Raw genomic sequence first — 19,358 nt, 5'->3', positions numbered from 1 at the left:
ATTGAGTAAAAAAATCTAATATAAAGATAAATAAACCGTCATCATGATAATGATTAAATTTAATTGCCCTCAGGCTGATTATTTCCTTAAAGGTAATCAACCTTTAAACCTACACATACAATTTAAACACCATTTAATCAACATAATCATCACTTTCACTTTTAATTACTTTTAATCACTTATCCTTATCAATTCAATTGATTTAATTTGCAAAGAAAACTTTTTTATATTTACTTTCCATTGATGAAACAATCAACTAATTGTTACAATTTATTTTGCTTTCTTTAATTCAATTAATTAGACCTGAAAACTTTTCAATACAATTAATGTTTAATAATTTAACCTTGAAGGGTTGTTAATTGTATATTCAAGTCTAAATGATTAACTAACAATTAAACTTTTATATATATAAAGTATAATTAGTAATCACAATTAGTTTAATTTTCCTTAGTTTAATTATATTTGATTTGATTAACCTTTCCAAATGAATATGATAGTTGATAATTTAAATAGCTTGTTAACAATTTACTAATTGTATTTATAATACTCAAATTGTTATAATTTTATTTGTTAATTATGTTTCAAGTAAATTATAACAATTAAAAAGTATGAGAAACTATTTTTTTTGCCACCAATTAAAAATTAATCAGTTGATTATTTCATAATATTTATTGTGAATATAATATTCATTGTCAGGTCAATTGTGATTGTTAATTGTTGGTTAATTTTTTACAGGTTATATGTTGATTGAGATAAATTTAAATTATAAACAATCAGAATATTGGTTAGAAACAATCAACCAGCAATTAAATTAGATTCATTATCACGCAATTAATTGAGCTGACGAAAATGATTTCCACTGATTAAATCAAAATTTTCTGCAACAATTAAAAAATTGCGTGTAAACAATATTCATATTTACAATTAGATGATTAGTTGATTGCGAAAAAGAAAATATTAATAACAATTAGAAAGTTTTCTCGATCAAGTTAACCCAAAATCACTGATTAACCAAAATAATCATCAACAATTAGACAATTAAAAGTCAGGTAACACTAATCATCATCTCTAAATTAACCTTACAGGTTAATTGTTGAAAAGCACAAATGAATTACCTTTAATTAACTTCAAGCAAAGACAAAAATTGTAAAATAACCAATCAAGTATTGGAAGAAAAAAAAAATGATCAATCGATTATCGAAACAATTAAATCTGAATGATGAAAAAAACACCTAGAGTTAAATAGTAATGATTAAGATGATGAATTTGCGAGTAAATTGTTTTCAGGCTTAATTGTTAATTACGAATCAAAATGAAAGGTTGAAGAAAAGTTGAGAAGAAGAAAATAAAAAAGTTCTGAAAGAAACGAAGATAAGTTTTTTTTTATTCGTTCGTTGGTTAATAGTTAATTTAATTTCGTTCCCTTGTCAATTGAGATTCCAAGGTAATCAACAAGTTAACAGTTTACAATCAAAATTGAATCCTCTGATTATCATCATCAAGAAGAGGAGGAGGAGGAGGAAAAGGGGAGAGACAAAACAAATAGAAATGATGATGATGATCATCATGATGATCATCATGATGATGATGATAATGATCACCTTTTTTTCATATAATATATTTTTCATTTCCACTCCCATCATCATCATTTTTAAATAGCCAGAGGTCATTTGGTATCATTGAAGAGGATAGAAGATGATGATAGGAAAGTAACAAGGTTAGTTTTGAAGATAAAGTGTATAAGAAGATGATGATGATGGAAAACTTGAATTTCGAAAATAAAAAAATAATAAAATGAAGAAGAAAAAAAAATTAAGCCAACAATCAACTTTGATCAACATTCTGGTCTAAACCTTGTTGGTTATCAATTTAATTCTAGTAACCGGTTCTGGCGAAAAACTTTTTTTTTCTTCATTATTATTATTGATTTTCTCTCTTTCTTTGCTGTTTCATCTTCTCTTTCTTTTCATCTTCCATCATCTCTTGTTTTTACAAGTTCGTCTTTTGTATTATTATTGACAAGTGAACTGAATCAATTTGATAAACGGTTCCCAAAGATCATCATCTTCATCATCATTGACCAGCATCTAAATAAGAAAAGTCCAACCAACAGAAGAATAGGAAAACTGATCAGGGTATCAGACAAAAATGGTAAAATCATCCAATTTATTGATTGCAATTCGTTTATCATCAAGTTGAAATTAAATTTTCTCTTTTTCGATTTTCATTTTCATCATTTTCGAATTAACCCTTTTGAACTTGGCGCTTTTCGATGTGGGCGTTGACTTATTTTCACTTTTGTTCTTTTCTTTTTAAAATTTTGGCGTAATTATTGAATTCTTTTTGTTTCTTCATCTGAGTTTTTGTTAATTACGATTGTTACGTTTGATTAATTAGAAGTTTATTTTTGTTTGTTTTGTTTCCTTGTTAATCTAATTATGGATGGTAAGCCTTCCAAATGGTCAATTTTTGTGGATCCCCAATCAACCGGTGGATCAAATCGTACATTGAAATCTTTCTTTCCCGCTACAAAGTATCAATCCTCAAATGGACCTTATGGTAAATCGGTTGATTCTTCTAGGAAAGAAATTCAATTTAATGATAAAGATTCTCGGAGTCCATTTTTTGATTTGGCTAAATATCGATCAGAGAAAGAGAATAGAGAAGAAAAAGACAATGATAAATTGTTAGATGATATTTTACTTTCTCTTAAAACTAAACGACGTTCTCTCAATTTTGACAATCATCATGAGACTCCGAAAAAACCTCGATTCATGCCAATCAATCCACTTGTGGAATCGAGACCATCTACAAGTCGAAATTTATCTTCATCATTTACTCCTGTTGAACCAGAATTTAAGCCTAAATTTAAGCCTGAATTTCAAGAAGAATCGGAGATATTTAACATGGCTGTTGAGGGTTTAAGCTTTAGTCAAGCATTAGAAGAAGAAGAGGAGGAGGAAGAAAAAGAAGTAAAGAAGGAAGATGAAACCAGAAAACCCATTAATCTGTTAACATGTTTCCGTGACGAAGTAAAACCCGAAAAATCTAAACCTCCAACTCAAAAGATAACTGACAATCCATTAGATGATTTGAATAATTTATTTGATCTTGATGATAACGATGAATTTGATGAATTTGATACCGAGGAAGAACTGAGAAAAGAAAAGGCTGGTAAATTTGAAAAGTTTGAAATGGTTGAACCAGTGAAACCAATTATAGACAATTACCAACCTGATGAGGTGAATAATATTGACATGTATTCACTAATCAATGTGAGTCCAATAAAAAGGATAACCGTTGAAATTGCCAGCCGTCAACTTCCAAAGGATTTAATTCCTGTTGAAAGGATACCTGAAGCCTATCGATCTGTTTTCTCTGCTTATAAGCAGTTCAACATTGCACAAAGTAAAATCTTCAATGATGCTTTTAACACTAGTAAAACTATGGTCATTTCAGCCCCAACAGGCTCCGGTAAAACAGCTATATTTGAACTTGCCATCGTTCGAATGCTTTATTTAGCTGAACTTGCCCAACTTGCTTCATCATTTAAAGTTGTTTACATTGCTCCGCTTAAAACTCTTTGCCATGAGCGTTACCTTGATTGGCACAAAAAGTTCAATGATCTAGGGTTGGGCTGTGTCGAGATGACTAGTGACTCTGAAGATGCTCACTATCGTTTATTAACCCACTGTTCCCTTATCTTTGCAACACCCGAGAAATGGGATAACCTGGTTCGATTTGCTGGATTTGATAGAATAGTAAAATCTATAAAGCTAATTCTAATTGACGAAGTTCACCTTTTAAATGATAAAAATCGTGGACCCAAATTGGAAGCTATCATCACACGATTTAAAGCTCTTCAAAGGCGTGAGATTGGTAATGAGCTTGACTTTCGTTTCATAGCTGTTTCAGCGACCGCTCCAAACACAGATGATATGGCTCAATGGTTAGGAGATGATATCAATGGAGCTGTTTGTTACAATTTGGATGATAGATTTCGTTCTGTTAAATTGACCAAAAAAGTATTTGGTTACAATTGTCCAGACTCGGTGAATGACTTTTTCTTCATACAAAAGCTTAATTACAAGTTACCATCTATAATTAAAGAGTTTTCCAAAGGTCGACCAACACTGATATTTGTTTGTACTCGGAGAGATTGTCAAACAACTGCTGAATTCCTTGCCAAAGAGTCAGCATACTGTTGCCGACCCGAGCAAAAAAATACCATGTACATCCTTGCTAAGAGTTTGGGTGACAATAAACTGAAAGCAACCCTCCTCAAAGGAATTGGCTTTCACCATGCTGGCCTTACCCCCGATGATCGTCATAAACTGGAGGTTGCTTTTCTTGATGGTGTTATTCCTGTTTTAATTGCTACCAGTACTTTGGCAATGGGTGTCAACTTTCCTGCCCATCTAGTTATCATCAAAGGAACCAGTCATTATGTCAGTGGTAGTTTTGTTGAGTATGGTGAATCTGAAATTTTACAAATGATGGGTAGAGCCGGGAGACCACAATTTGATGATCATGGTTATGCAATTATTTTAACCAAAGATAAAAATGAGAGTAAATACAAAAAACTAGTCTCCGGTGAAAAAGTTATCGAAAGTAATATTCATCAATCTTTAGCTGAAATTTTTATGGCTGAAATTGAGAGACACACAATTACAACCATTAGTCAAGCAGTTGAATGGGTTCAATCAACTTTCTTTCATATTCGAGTGCATAAAAATAAGCAAAATTATGCACTAGATCCAAATTGGACGGAAGAACGGGTCGAGCAAAAAGTTCGAGATATTTGTGTTAAAGAATTGAATGGATTGAAAAAGTATAAACTCATTGAAATCGATGGTGAAACAGGAGCTGTTAAAGCGACCGAAATTGGTAGGATGATGGCTATTAAATCAATATCCTATCAAACGATGTGCACCTTTATGGAGCTTAAAGGAAGTGAAAGTTTACGTGATTTGTTAATTGTTTTAACAAAATGTCGAGATATAAATCAAGATGTAAACCTGAGAAATTCGGAGAAAAAACATTTAAATCAATTTAACACTCGATCAAAGACAGAGACTAATCGTGTGATCCGTTTCCCTTTCTCTGGAAAGATCAAGACCAAGGAGATGAAAATCAATGTTCTCATTCAAGCTACTCTAGGGTGTATTCCATTTTCAAAAGAGAGTTCAAGTCTCTTACAAGAAACTGGAAACATAATGAGAGTCAGTCAAAGGCTTAGTCGGTGTTTGGTTGATGTTGCCATGATTAAAGCTACTAACCTGAAATTTTTACTCAACTGCATTATCTTAGCTAAATGCCTTCGAGCAGGAATCTGGGAAAATTCAAAATTTGTTGCTAAACAACTTCCCAAGATTGGACTTGAACTTTCAAGTAGATTGGTTGATGCTGATTTAACAAGTTTCCAACGGATCGAAGCAGCCGACCCTCGAACAATTGAAATGTTTTGCCGTCGACATATAACCTTTGGTGAATTTGTTATCAAAGAAAGTCAAAGGATTCCAAAGTATACAGTTACCATTGAGAGAGCAAGAAAAACATCGGCCATTGGTTTCCCTCAGGCCATAACCATTAAAATTCATATGACCAACTGGGAAATAGTGAAAAATGATTCTCGAAGAATTGAAAATCATGCTTGCGTCTTATTGATCGGCGATCAGGATCACAGAATCTTGGAGAAACAACGAATATTTGACAGACGATTGATCAAAGAGAACGGTTTATACGAAAGGTTCTTGAATGTTCCTCCGGTAGCTTCGTCTATTTTCATCCACTATATTGACGATTATTACGTTGGCACTGACATTTCATTGGAATATCTTCCAAAATATCTATTGACTAATGAACAAGAAACAGTTCGTCGTATCCAAGCAATAAATCAATGTGATAATATTTTCAAACCATCACCTTCAAGGGGTAAAAAACCTCAAAAAGACACACCCGGCACAGTCCGATTTACTGATGAATTAGACGAAATTCAGTTATCTGAAGATGAAGAAATTCAAATCTTCAAACCAAAACCAAAACAAAAACCAAAACCTAAACCAAAACCAAAGCCCAAAGAACCTCATAGCGATGTCATGAAAGGGATTGATGGTTTATACGAAAACCAAGCGATGATTCCTGAACTAGAAGATGATTATTCTTATCTCATGGATGACGACGATATGGATTTACCCACCGACTTTAATATCTAGTCCAAATTTCAAAATCAATTATAAAAGAGGATCAAATTACATAGAAAAACCAATCGTTAACTCTATTTATTACTACCAAAGATTTCCAATTTATCATTTACAAATCAGATTTATATTATTTTTACTCTACTCATTAATCCTATTCATTGTTTTCCTAACCTCAAATCATATTACATTTAGGCAAACAGTTTAATCACCAGAAACTATTATTTCATGTTATCAATTTTCAAATGCTGTTTATTTTTTTTGTTGTTTTCTTATTACTATGCAAATAACAAGTAGTTATTGTTTATTATTATGTCTTATCAAATTGATTGTAATCAAATCTAATTTAAAAATTGGTAAAAGATGAGAAAAACCGAGCTAAGAGACTCTCGGCATTATGTCCCAATGGAAGTGAACCAGATTTTGGTAAAATGTTAACACAAAGATCACTTGTTGATTGGAAAGATTGACAGACAATATCCGGAATTCTCGATGTGATCATATGCATTATCTTTCGGCCCAAATCGACGACATCTTGACCACAAAGCGATTTAACGATTGACCCAGTACATTTTTGGAACCTATTGAAGCCACAACAGCCCAAAGAGAGACGATTCTCCCAATCGGTTGAAGAAATTTTCTCTACAGCAACTTGTAAATCTCTGTAACAATGTTTGGATTCTGATCGAGCTCGAACCAAACATTGAGCGTTCTGCTTATAATATTCACGAAGAGAAGAACCCGATCGACAAAAATCTTCAGTGACACTTTTACCACCGACGATGATGAACTCAATCAATTCCCGTTGCATTGGAGTGGTACATTTGTTGGTAAAGTTTCTGGTACAATCATTGGCCTCCCGAATAAACTGACAATGTCGATCGATTCCAGCATCGGTTGTTGGAGGATCTGAGAACGAAAATGAACAAACAATTAAAACCTCAAATCGAAATCCAAATTTCAAGTAGTTCAGTTGGGGAAGACAAAAATTCTCACCCTGATTTTGGACAAAGACCATAAGAGATGCAGCACAATAGTCCAACTCCCGTAGGTGACAAGACGAAGCCTTAACTATGGAAAGAAAAAGAAAACAACAATTAACATCAGAACAATTAACTTGCAACAATTAAGAAAACAATACCTGCAGAAATTGACAAAATAACAAGGACAAAATGATAGAGATTCATTTTCACAGAGAGTTGGAAAGAGATACAAAAAAAGACCAAGTGATAAATGGAAACGTGTTCAACTTGACTGGATGAAAACGGAAGACGAAATGACCAAACAAACCGGAAGGTCCATCAACATGATCCTTTTAAACATAAAAAAAGAAGTAAAAAAATAGGGAAAGTGACCAGAAAGTCTCAACCAATCATAACCAAAATCACTTCTTAAATCCAGTTAATCTTAATCTCCTTCTACCGGATTGGTAAAGGGTCAAAAATCATCAGATTAACACACTCACTCTCTCACTCTCTCACCTCTTACAATCCATTAACTATTATCCTTTTCTTCATCTTCATCACTTAATTATCATCAGAAATTGTTTCTATTCTCATATTGTTTTCTTTTTTCCAATCATACTCATTATCTCTCGTTAATTGTTTACAATCAAAAACACGTTAAAAGGTAAATGTTAATTGTTAAAGTTGAAGCCAACATGATTATAGTGATAATAATAGTAATCTTTTTATTGTTTTTTGTTTCATTCATAGGAAATAAAAACTTGTCGTTAGGAAAAAAAATTGTCTTCATTTTTTAATTGTGTTGTTTATAAAATAGTAATCACTTTGATTTATGTTTGCAATTAATTATATATAAATAATATAACACTTGGTTAACATTTTTCCAAAATTATTGGGAAAAAAAGATGAAAGTTAATCAATTAAAATAATAGTAATAATAATTAAAAAGATTTAGTTACATAGACAAGATTGAGAAAGAGATTAAGATGATCAATCTCATTACGAATGTGTAGTTTAAATTGTAGTTAATTGTTCAAAATAAGAATTTAAATTGTTTATGTTTTAATTGATCCATTTCTTTGTTCCTTGTCCATAGCAACACTGGTCATCTATTAATCAGAATCAAAAAAAAAGAAACGAAATAACAATTAATACCGAATTGGAAAATCAACAAAATTGAACAATCAAATTTAAGATGAATGATTAAAATTGATCAAGATTTAAAGTCATCACTAATTATCAATAATCTCTGTTTAATCGTGTTAAATATTTTAGAAAATAGTATTTAGATTAAAATATCTCTGTACAATATTCATAACAATTGATTAATTTTTGTTAAATGATAAGTAAAAATATTGATTGTGATGGTTAAAAGATGATCAATTATTGGGATTGTTTGTTGTTCAATCGGATGGTAGTTGATCAGTTATTGTTGAATCTTGAACAATTACCTGGACAATTGGTACTTTGGGTGGTAAATATGATTCAGGCCAAATACTCCAGATCAATTTGCTCATAGCACTTGTATCAACATTGGGAATTTTGTCTCTTCCACCTAAATTAATGTTAATCAAATAACGAAAAAGGGTAAAAAAGGAGTAAAAGTAAACAATTAATTTCCTTGATTATGTAACCACAACAATAACAAATAATGTAAATATTGATCAAATGTCAATCAACAAACCTGTCAAAAGACTTGTGACTAAAGCCACACTTAAACTAATAACGAAACCAATAACGGGCACTAACAGGAATGTAATATGAAATAATTTTAAAATTCCAACAGTTTCATAACCAGCGGGTGTTAGAGTATCAAAAGGCGAGGTCATATTGCGATTCGGTAAATTTAGACACCCAGTGATTGAAGTTGCTTTGTCAACTTCAATTTTTGGATACATAAGTGAACCAGTTAAGACGAAAGTACTAAATCCGATTCCCGAGAAAAGACCAGCCAAAACACCCTAAGGTCAAAAAAGAAAAGAGGATAAAAAAATCGTATTAATGATAATATGAAATATTAGAAAATTATTATATTAGAATAAGAATTGATTGTTTACTTACTCGGACATTTGCGAACGGGACGAAAATGGCCATAATATAAAGACCTAAGAGTGGACCAACTAGACATCCAGCTAAAGAAATTGCTGCTTGTAAAACTGAACCGATTCGTCCAGCAAGAAAGGCCATGATAATGGTCAGTATACCATAAAAGCAGCGGTCATTTTGTTGACTAATTTTATTTTACTCTCACTCATTTTACCGAATCGAGTTTGTTTCAAGAAATCGTCCCAGGTAACAGCTGATAGAGCATTAAATCCAGAGGAAAGTGTTGACAGGGAAGCGCTGAATACCCCAGATACAAAAAGACCAGGAACTCCAGGAAATGAACTCAAAGTCTCCATGACAAAATAAGGAACAAGCTTAATTATAAGGAGAGAACAAAAATAAATAAATTAGTCAAACAATCAGTTAATTAAGTCAAATCTTCATGTGCATTTAGATTTTATTAATATTATCAACAAAGAGAGCGCGAAAAAAAATCAGGAAACAATCATAATTAATGGAACACTTTTTGTAATTGTAAATTAAAGTCTAACTGTTACTTTAATTGTTCAAATGAATAAATCTCTCATGTCATTGTTAATTGTTGGTTATGAAAGTAAAACGATTATCAAAATCAAAAGAAAACTGTAATTAACTAATGATTAGATTTGGATAATCATTTCTCGGGAAATCCTAGAAATCAGATGATTTAATTAACGTTACTTTTAATTTTTTCACAGACACAGACTGATTTGATTGATTCAAATATCCTTGGAAATTTAAGTTAATTTCAGATTATTTAAATCATTCAAATCATTTCAATTCTTATTCAATTTAATGATAACAATCAATCTGAACAAAGTTAATAATTATTTGATTGTTATAATCAAGATTTCCTTAAAGTGATATAACTTGTTTTACTCAAAGTAAAAATCAATCAGACTGTTAATTAAGTGTAAATAATAATAGAAATTAGAAAAAGTGTTCATAATTAAGTTGATAATTAGCCATCTAATTGTCAATCAAACTGATTGATTAAATAATTAAGCCTACCATCATCAACTATTAATATAATGTAATAGTAAATGTATATAGACAAACTAACAGCTAATAAAAAAAATGATCACAATAAATGACATTGAAATCGAGACAACAATTAAGTTAAATTGGTTGTATTGATTGTTGAGTATGTCATCATTGAAGAAATGAAACATTTGTTGATTAAATAATTACAATGTTCAATAAGATAATATGAAAATAATGATTGATGACAGGTAATAATTAACACAATTACACATCAAAAGTAATTGGGATTATCAGGATAATGATGAGTATGGAAGCAAAAGTATTGAGTTAATCAGATTCATTGGGATTATCTTAATTATAATCACTTCCAAATGAAAACTAATCAACTCTATTATCCGTAATCATCTAAAATTAGCTCAATCATTAATTTAATCCTTTCAAAGTTATCAGCTCATCAGGTAGTTCAATGTATCTGGTATATTTATTGCGAAAACATTGCAAGGGTTTTCTTATGCCCGGAGGGGTTTTTGCAAGATGAGAGAGAAATAGTTGATGCTCTTGTTGAGAAATTTGAAGTTTTTCTACTTTTTTAGACACAGAAATTGTAGTAATCATTTTTACTCTGACGATGATCAGTTTTTCTTGTTTTCCTTTCTCATTTCACTTGATTAACGCAATTAAACAGTTAACCCTCATTCAGGTAAATTGTAATCGTCACAATCCTGGTAAATCAATTAATCTTATTTTAAAATTCATCTTGTTTTGCAATCGTTAAAACCATCATCACTATCATTGAATTATAATTGCGTTATTGAGACGACGATGATTGTTTTGCTTGTTGGTAATTCCGATGATAATTGTTAACTTTCTGATACAAATTATCATTTGATTCATTGATTGTAATTACCTGGTCTTTTTTATGAATAATTCCAGCCTTCATTGGATCACAGTCAGCATAATAAGCAAAAATAGCGACTCCACTTAAACAGGCAACACATATAATTGAAACAACACCAATTAGATTCACATAAATTGATCTAAATTATTAATATAAATACAATATGTAAGAAAAAAGGACAAGTTTATAATCAAAAAGAGTTGGAGGAATAAATTGTTAACAATTAACTTACAATTTTGCTTTCTTTCTACTATCTACATTACAATATCGTTGAACTTCAGTTTGAGTTGTACAATAGTTTCCAATCCACATGATTCCCATTCCAAGAACAGCGTTCCAAAAGTTATTTGATGCCCATGGATCAATGGATAAGCTAAAAAAATGATTAGAAAACAATTGACAATTAGTTAATCTACTAGACATATAGTGAAATACAGCCAAAGACTTTGACTTTGCAACTTGTAGATTCTTTCATGCAGTTAAATACAATCAACGAGAGATAAACTCAATTCAATCATACGATATAATCCCTTAAAGTGGTCATCTAATTGGACATTAGCAGTTAACTTTACCTGGTCATTACGGAACATTACCTGAGCAAGTGAATCAACAAGTGATTGCAAACTCAAAGTCTTTGTCTGTATGTTACAATAGTTGTAATTGAAAAAAAATTTAAATGGAAGGTCAATTGTGAACAATTGTCTTACTTTGTGAATTCAATTCTACCTCGTTCATTGGCGATTCTGAATGCTTCAGAAAAACCACCGACCAAGTAAAATCCCTGAAAAACAATCAAATTAAATTATCAGCTCTTTCGGATTCTATTGTTGAACAATTAACTAAGCATTTGATTAGTTAACTTACTCTCCACATGACTGCAAGCAACCCAGCAAACATAAGGAATACTTGTAATGTATCTGTCCATACAACAGCACGAATACCTCCCTGTAAATTAGATAATTAGTTTAATTAGTAAATTGTAAGATGACTTTTTTATAAGTACATGTATTAGTAAAACTGAATATTTGATTGATTTAACTTGGGGAAAAATATAAGTGTTGGGCGATCAATTTTCTGGTGATCTGATTAAATTTAGAGTGTAAATCATTGATTTCAAGGTAATAATAATTGTTAATTAAGTGACGATTGTAAATTAATCAATTTTTAACCATCAAATTGATTCAGTTTAGTTTACATAAAGGACAATTGCAATATAATTAAGGATTAAGGTTGTTAATACTTACGATTGAAGTATAAAATGTACAAATAGCACCAATGACAAGAATTGATGATGATGTAGAAAGTGGAGTAACTGTGAACAATTAAAAGTTAATGCAACAATTAGTTTGCACAATGGTTTAATTATTAATCGAGTCTAACCTGAACTTAAGGCCAGTGACGGACCATAAAGGACGACACCCATGTAAGGTACAGTTCCGAATAGAAAAGCAATGGAAGACGCTAATCGGACATTTTCCGAATTGAATCTGTAGCTAAGAAACTAAAGAATAGAAAAGAAAATTCAACAATTAAGTTAATTATTAGTAAGAGAGTTAATCAAAATCATCTAAATCATTAACAGGTCATAAGGATAATCATTGGGTGGCAAAAATTAAGTACAATTTGATTGTTAACATTTGATTAACCAAGAATTAAATTGCTGCTTTTTTTGTTACTTTTTCAAAGTTTGGAAACAAGGGAATTAATTCAAATTGAATTGTAATAATTAACAACAATTCAATTGACCTCGACGATCAACTACCACGCTGATTGTAACAATTTAATAACTTGTATACACAAAAGCCACGTTATTTTCTCATGTAAATTATTTGAAAACGAAAGTAAAACATGATCACAATTATCATGATTAAATTAGATTGAAATGTTTACATGATTTGTTTCCGGCGAAACTATTAATTTGTGTTCATTGGGCCTTTGCCAATCTAATAACAAATGAGAATTTTTTTCCAAGTAATCAAATATAATTATTATCATTAATAAGTGAAGATAATCATGGAAAACATCAGTAACTATTAAACTATCAGAATAACAATCAAAAAGTGAAACTTTGATAAAAACAAATAGGGAAAAGTTTTAGGAAGGGTTAACACATGGATTTAACTACTCAGCAACTAATTGTGATCGATTAAACTTATCAAGACAATCAGTCAATTAATTAGAAGATGAGAGTGAATTTAGAAGCGATCATAATCATAATTGGGAATAGAAAATTAAAATAACAAAATAATAAATTGATATCAAATTTCAGTTGAAATGAAATCGTTAAATCAATTATTTGATCATCGATTGCAGATCTTTTTTTTGTGATGAGAAGACATTTTGATTAATTGTTATGAGAGTCAAATTAGTTAAATTAGGAAAGATCAATTTATAAATAAGATAAATACACAACTCATACTTAGCATTTTCCATAGGTAATCAATGTGATCTTTTTTCACCACATTATCTGAATGTCTGATCTGAACAATTCTGAATACATGGCAAGAAACCAGAAATGAACATGATGCTTTTTTAAGTAAATGAAACATGATGATTAAGACATTACCCAACCTAATTTACTGGATTAACGTTTTCAATGTAAAAAAGAGTAATAATTTCATCAGAAAAAATGACGAAAACTAATAAATTGTGAGAACGATGAACTTTTCACTCGAAGCTCATGAGATAAGCATGGGAATGGGAAGTGAGCTTAAAGATTAACATGGTGATTTATTCAGTTAGAAATGGTAACATTTCAACACTGAACAATCAAACTTTATCAATTTAAATTGTTTAATTAGTTGCTTTAATTGCATTGCATTTATAAATAGATGATGATTTAAATACTGATTAGCAAGATTGTGGTTGTGAATTTTATTAAATTGTTGGACTCAACTAATTTATGTAAAGGGAATGAAAATTAAATTATATAAAGTTAATGAACTTGACGTTAATTAACAAAGGTACTGTGTTAAGACAATATAATCAATCGAGTTAATTGTTGTTGTATTATTTAAATATAGCAAGGGTAATGATTTCCATGATGTTTAATCAGTTGATTGTTATAACCATTAAATCACAATTTACAATAAGATGGACAACTTTTTGTTTGATTAATTAATTATAAAAGTTAATTATGATATAAAGTATACATTGTATATATATTGTAACACAATTAAATCTAAAACATTGTGATTAACCTTCAAGGTTAATTAACTAACGATAAATTATTTGGTAATTAGACAATTAAAATTTATCTTCAATTACATTTGCATAGATGAAAATTAGTGATAAAACTAATAAGTCTCTTCAATTTATATTGATAACAATGGTTAACAAGATAATTATCATTGTTAATTGTTTACAATTAAAGTCAAAATCAACAATCAAATTCATACATTGGATCGATGATAATCTAATAAATTGTTCAATTCAGAGGTTTTTGTTTCCATCAATGAACTTAATGAAGGATGATAATCCATTGTTACTAATCATTATCATCATATCATCAAGTTATATTATTGTAATTTGATTTAATTGTTGATAGGTAACCTGCTATTAGATTTGTAAATATATTCAATCAGAAAGGGTTAACAATTGTTAATCGTTAATATTAGTAAATTATTAATATCAATCCCAAAAATCAATCTTTTTGATTATGATTTGGGTTGAATTGAGTTTATATCTATGTGACAGTTGATTATAATAAGAGATTAATTTGATTGTGTCTAAATTGTTTAGTTGATAAGCCTAACTGTTATAAAATTGATTAGTGAAATTATTGATTAAAATGAGAACATGACAAATCTTGAATACAATTAAAAGTATATTTATAAATATAAAACCATTCTAATTGTGATTAACTGATTATTAAATTGATTATTTTTAGATTGATGTTTTCATTTCAATCGGTAATCATTTTTATCAAATTAAATTTGATTGTTAGTTAAAAACAAAACAAAGAATTGGGAAGATGAGATTGATCAGTTTGGCTAATGTTCATATGAAATTGGTAATTGTTTATCAACAATTGTTCCAACAATCAAGATAAATTGTTGCGAAATTAAATGAATATTAGTGTGTTGGTCTATTAAATGATTTACAATTAGGTTTGGTAATTCAAAATGACAATTAACTTTTTCTTCATAACAATTACAAGTTGTTTCTAAATAGGTGACCTAACCTCATATACTTTAATAGTTATTGGTGATGATGATGATTATGATTATTGATTAAGGCAAAAAATAAAGTTAATTGTGACAATGATGATGAAAATATTAACTATGATGACAATTAACGTAGATGATTTCAATTAGAAGATTTAATTAAGAGTAATATTAAGTTTATAGATGAAAATTGGTCAATTGAATTAAGTAAATTGTTTATTGACCTCAGTTAATCTTGCGAAAATATTTTCCTTCTTGAAACTCAATTAAATTGTTAACTATCAACGAGCTGTCAATTTAATGTAATCATTTAAATTGGATGCTAATTGTCACGAATACGACAATGTCATGCCTACTAAGGATGATACTGATGATGAAAGTTGTCATCATAATCAAATAGTGATTCAATTCAAGACACTGGAGTGGTTTAAATTTAGTTATTAAAATTAAGGATTAAAACCTTGACTTTAATTAAGTACTTACAAACTAACAAATTAACTTAACTAGTTGAGATGATTATTTGATAAAATAAAATTCAAACAATCAGAATAAGAGTCATGATAAATTTAAGGAGAAAAATTGAATTAAAAATTGTCAAAATTAATTGAGAAAAGAAAAGAGTTAATTACAAAGAGGATCAACATATAGAACAATTTAAATTCAGTTGTAATCAACAAAATTCACTTGATAATCATAACAATAGAGAGACAATTTATTTTCAATGGCGTTCGAGTTGTGAACATTTTGTTAATTGTTGTCAATATCTGAAGTGAATTGCGTTGATTTCAATTGAAATTGTTAACTGATTGTTGAAAAGAAAGTGACCTTTGCTTATAAGCATCTGAATAACCTTGACCAATAAATTGTTATTTCTTTCACAATTAATAAACAGTAATTCAACTTTAGAAACATCAGAAAAGTTAATTTTTGATTATAATCATTAAAATCATTGAAACATCAACAACAGGAAACATCATTAACTTGATTGTTTCGATGATTCTAATGATGGTTTCGGTTGATGATGGTGATCATTATGATCATCAATTTGATTAACTTCATTTGGTGGTCAAAGGGTCACCGGATTAAAGTGAAATTAAACAAATTTGACACTAAACATGAATTGTTACTAATTCATAAAGAAAAATACACTCACACATAAGCGTAAATTTGTTTTTACGATTAATGAACCGGTTTAAGTTAATCAGTGAAATTAAATTGTTACAATTAAGTGAAATTTGTTTCCTCTACTGTATATCGATTCTCTCTGGGAAGCTCATAATACATTTCTCATGCCATTTGAATAACAATTAAAGGCTTAATTGTATTGAGAGAAACGTGAACAACAAAAATTACAAATCAAAAGAAAGGATAACAATTTAAATCGATGATTAAACAGATATGATTTGATTGAAACTGTTAATGAACTACAATTAATATCAATACTTTGTACTGTATTTGATTAAGGGTATTATAAAGTAACTTGTTGTTTTCCTCTTCGATCAATCACCTTTGTTTAGTTAAATTGTTTACGATTAAAATTAAGTTTGATTAACTTTCCTTGATCGAAAAAAAAAGTAAACAAATAAATGAATAGAAAGATTTGCCTGAGTAAAAAAATGATGATAATAATGATAATTAAAGTGTAAATACAAACTATCCAAATTAAGTAAAGAATTGATGGTGAAAATTGTAAACGAGAATTAAAAATTGGACAATCAAATTTGTGAGATGAGAAAATGGTTAATCATTGAAAAGAAATCAATTAAAAATAAGATAACGTTGCAATCGGAATGAATATGAACCAAGATGATAAATGAGATTCTGGTTATGTAAATAGAGGAGTCGAGGGTGATAATAATAACGGTGAATTGAGTAGCTATGAAAACCGAATTGTGTTGAACAATTAAAAATGCAACAACAATTTAATCTGATGTGATGATTCAACTGTTTTTAGATATTAAAGGTAACATAGCAAAAAAAGATGGAGGATCCATAAAATAGTGCAGAGAGAGAGAGAGAGAGAGAGTATGAACTCAGTCTGATAAATAGTGCGTATGTATTACCTTGTTGACGCTGGTGAAAGATAGTCCATAGTAAACAGGTAAGAAAAGTTCAGCAGCAGCAACAGCAGCCAGACATGCAGAGATTATAACGAGCCAAAATTGGGTTCCTGAGAAATACATTTCCGCCGGGTAACCTAGAATGGTAACTGAACTTTGGAAACTTGCCATTAAAGACATGGCGACTGGGAACCAATGAAGAGATCGATTGGCGGTTAAAAATTCTTTCGATGATTTATTCTTGCGATCCTGTGTAGATATTTGATGATAGCCAGAAGAAAAAAAAAAGAATATGTAAATAATCATTTAGAAATATTAATAAAAAGAGAATAGAACATAAATGGGTTTAGCAAAATGAGTAATCACCATTGTTTTCATGTACAGAATTATTTTCCCGCACAAAAAAAAACCTTTCATTTTTTTACTTTCACTTTGTTCATCCTTTACTCTTACTAACACTAGAGGTTATTACATTGTAACAGTTATGATGACATTTAACTCTGATCGTCTCGAAATTGATTTGAAAGACAAAAATTAAGAGTCTTAACCTTATAACCAGGTTCAAATCTCTAGGACAAAGATAGAGATAGAGAGAGAAAGAGAGAGAGAGAGAGAGTATGAACTCAGTCTGATAAATAGTGCGTATGTATTACCTTGTTGACGCTGGTGAAAGATAGTCCATAGTAAACAGGTAAGAAAAGTTCAGCAGCAGCAACAGCAGCCAGACATGCAGAGATTATAACGAGCCAAAATTGGGTTCCTGAGAAATACATTTCCGCCGGGTAACCTAGAATGGTAACTGAACTTTGGAAACTTGCCATTAAAGACATGGCGACTGGGAACCAATGAAGAGATCGATTGGCGGTTAAAAATTCTTTCGATGATTTATTCTTGCGATCCTGTGTAGATATTTGATGATAGCCAGAAGAAAAAAAAAGAATATGTAAATAATCATTTAGAAATATTAATAAAAAGAGAATAGAACATAAATGGCTTTAGGAAAATGAGTAATCACCATTGTTTTCATGTACAGAATTATTTTCCCGCACAAAAAAAAACCTTTCATTTTTTTACTTTCACTTTGTTCATCCTTCACTCTTACTAACACTAGAGGTTATTACATTGTAACAGTTATGATGACATTTAACTCTGATCGTCTCGAAATTGATTTGAAAGACAAAAATTAAGAGTCTTAACCTTATAACCAGGTTCAAATCTCTAGGACAAAGATAGAGATAGAGAGAGAAAGAGAAAGAGAAGAGAGAGAAAAGAGAGACAGTCAAAGAGAATAGAATAAAATTGGTTAGCAACACAACAATAAGCTAAACATTGAAAGATATTTAACATACATAGATGAATGTATATGTTATAGATTTTTACTGAATTGAGGATGAAAAGTAAAAGTAGAACCCAATGGATTTAGAGAAGATTAAGAGAAAAGAAAACAGTTAACATTGGGAAAAAGGATTAACAGACCAAAGATGTTTACCTGAAAAGCATAGTAGATCCCAATGGCAGCTGATGATATGAGCATAAGAACAAAGACACCATAATCATAGACAGTAAAACTATTAACTGATGGAGTAGAAATTTGCAAATCCATGGTTGATTAAGTAAAAATGGATTAATAAACAGCGAACAAAAAATTAACGAACAATTTGTTTTCAAATGTAACAGAGAAAATGAGAGAAGAAATAAAAAACGAGAAAAATGACAGATGAAGATGTAACCAAGGAGAGAAGAAGAAGAACAAAAAAATAACGATTCCAATTGATTTTTCTTTTTTCTTTAACTGTTGATCATCGGTGAATTAAAAAGATGCTTGTTGATTGAACCAATTTCAACAATTAACTAAAAAAGAAAACGATGGAGAAAAATTAACTTCTAATTCTAATTGTAAGAATCAACTGATGAAAAAAACGAGATTCACAATTAGAAGTTTGCGAATGGAAACTAACGCCCCCTGGGTTCGATTTTCGTCTCTTTCTTACCTGATTTTC

At 29.9% G+C, this 19,358-nt stretch overlaps 3 protein-coding genes and 1 pseudogene across 3 annotated transcripts; 1 reads left to right on the top strand and 3 right to left on the bottom strand.

Moving 5' to 3' along the window:
• The first annotated feature begins 1,952 nt into the window (after positions 1 to 1,952).
• On the top strand, positions 1,953 to 6,258 carry LOC128387210 (probable ATP-dependent DNA helicase HFM1). Its single transcript, XM_053346389.1, has one exon. It carries the CDS (start codon positions 2,439 to 2,441, stop codon positions 6,213 to 6,215), a length of 3,777 nt encoding a protein of 1,258 aa, XP_053202364.1. The 5' UTR covers positions 1,953 to 2,438; the 3' UTR covers positions 6,216 to 6,258.
• A 173-nt stretch (positions 6,259 to 6,431) lies between these two features.
• LOC128387212 (uncharacterized) lies at positions 6,432 to 7,627 on the bottom strand. Its single transcript, XM_053346391.1, has 3 exons — positions 7,342 to 7,627; positions 7,197 to 7,271; positions 6,432 to 7,109 (listed from the first exon to the last, which is right to left on the bottom strand). The coding sequence occupies exons 1-3, from the start codon at positions 7,385 to 7,387 to the stop codon at positions 6,547 to 6,549; spliced, it is 684 nt and encodes a 227-aa protein (XP_053202366.1). The 5' UTR covers positions 7,388 to 7,627; the 3' UTR covers positions 6,432 to 6,546.
• A 305-nt stretch (positions 7,628 to 7,932) lies between these two features.
• Positions 7,933 to 17,751, bottom strand: LOC128387211 (sodium-coupled monocarboxylate transporter 1-like; annotated as a pseudogene).
• Positions 17,752 to 17,952: 201 nt separating this feature from the next.
• On the bottom strand, positions 17,953 to 19,278 carry LOC128387213 (sodium-coupled monocarboxylate transporter 1-like). Its single transcript, XM_053346392.1, has 2 exons — positions 18,848 to 19,278; positions 17,953 to 18,257 (listed from the first exon to the last, which is right to left on the bottom strand). The coding sequence occupies exons 1-2, from the start codon at positions 18,959 to 18,961 to the stop codon at positions 17,982 to 17,984; spliced, it is 390 nt and encodes a 129-aa protein (XP_053202367.1). The 5' UTR covers positions 18,962 to 19,278; the 3' UTR covers positions 17,953 to 17,981.
• Positions 19,279 to 19,358: the final 80 nt, after the last annotated feature.

The sequence above is a fragment of the Panonychus citri genome, unplaced genomic scaffold (genome assembly GCF_014898815.1).
Source record: "Panonychus citri isolate SS breed McGregor unplaced genomic scaffold, ASM1489881v1 Contig00077, whole genome shotgun sequence".
Taxonomy (NCBI): Eukaryota; Metazoa; Arthropoda; class Arachnida; order Trombidiformes; family Tetranychidae; genus Panonychus; species Panonychus citri.
The sequence above is the reverse complement of the archived record's forward strand: the minus strand, read 5'-3'. Positions and strand labels throughout refer to the sequence as shown.

What these genes read in the sequence shown, in the direction of transcription:
- LOC128387210 (XM_053346389.1), top strand. Translation starts at nt 2,439, where the DNA reads ATGGATGGTAAGCCTTCCAAATGGTCAATTTTTGTGGATCCCCAATCA.
- LOC128387212 (XM_053346391.1), bottom strand. Translation starts at nt 7,387, where the DNA reads ATGAATCTCTATCATTTTGTCCTTGTTATTTTGTCAATTTCTGCAG. An exon ending in TATTTTGTCAATTTCTGCAG is followed by an intron (nt 7,272 to 7,341) that starts GTATTGTTTTCT and finishes TTCTTTCCATAG; the next exon opens with TTAAGGCTTCGTCTTGTCAC. An exon ending in GGTCTTTGTCCAAAATCAGG is followed by an intron (nt 7,110 to 7,196) that starts GTGAGAATTTTT and finishes TTTCGTTCTCAG; the next exon opens with ATCCTCCAACAACCGATGCT.
- LOC128387213 (XM_053346392.1), bottom strand. Translation starts at nt 18,961, where the DNA reads ATGGATTTGCAAATTTCTACTCCATCAGTTAATAGTTTTACTGTCTAT. An exon ending in GGATCTACTATGCTTTTCAG is followed by an intron (nt 18,258 to 18,847) that starts GTAAACATCTTT and finishes ATATCTACACAG; the next exon opens with GATCGCAAGAATAAATCATC.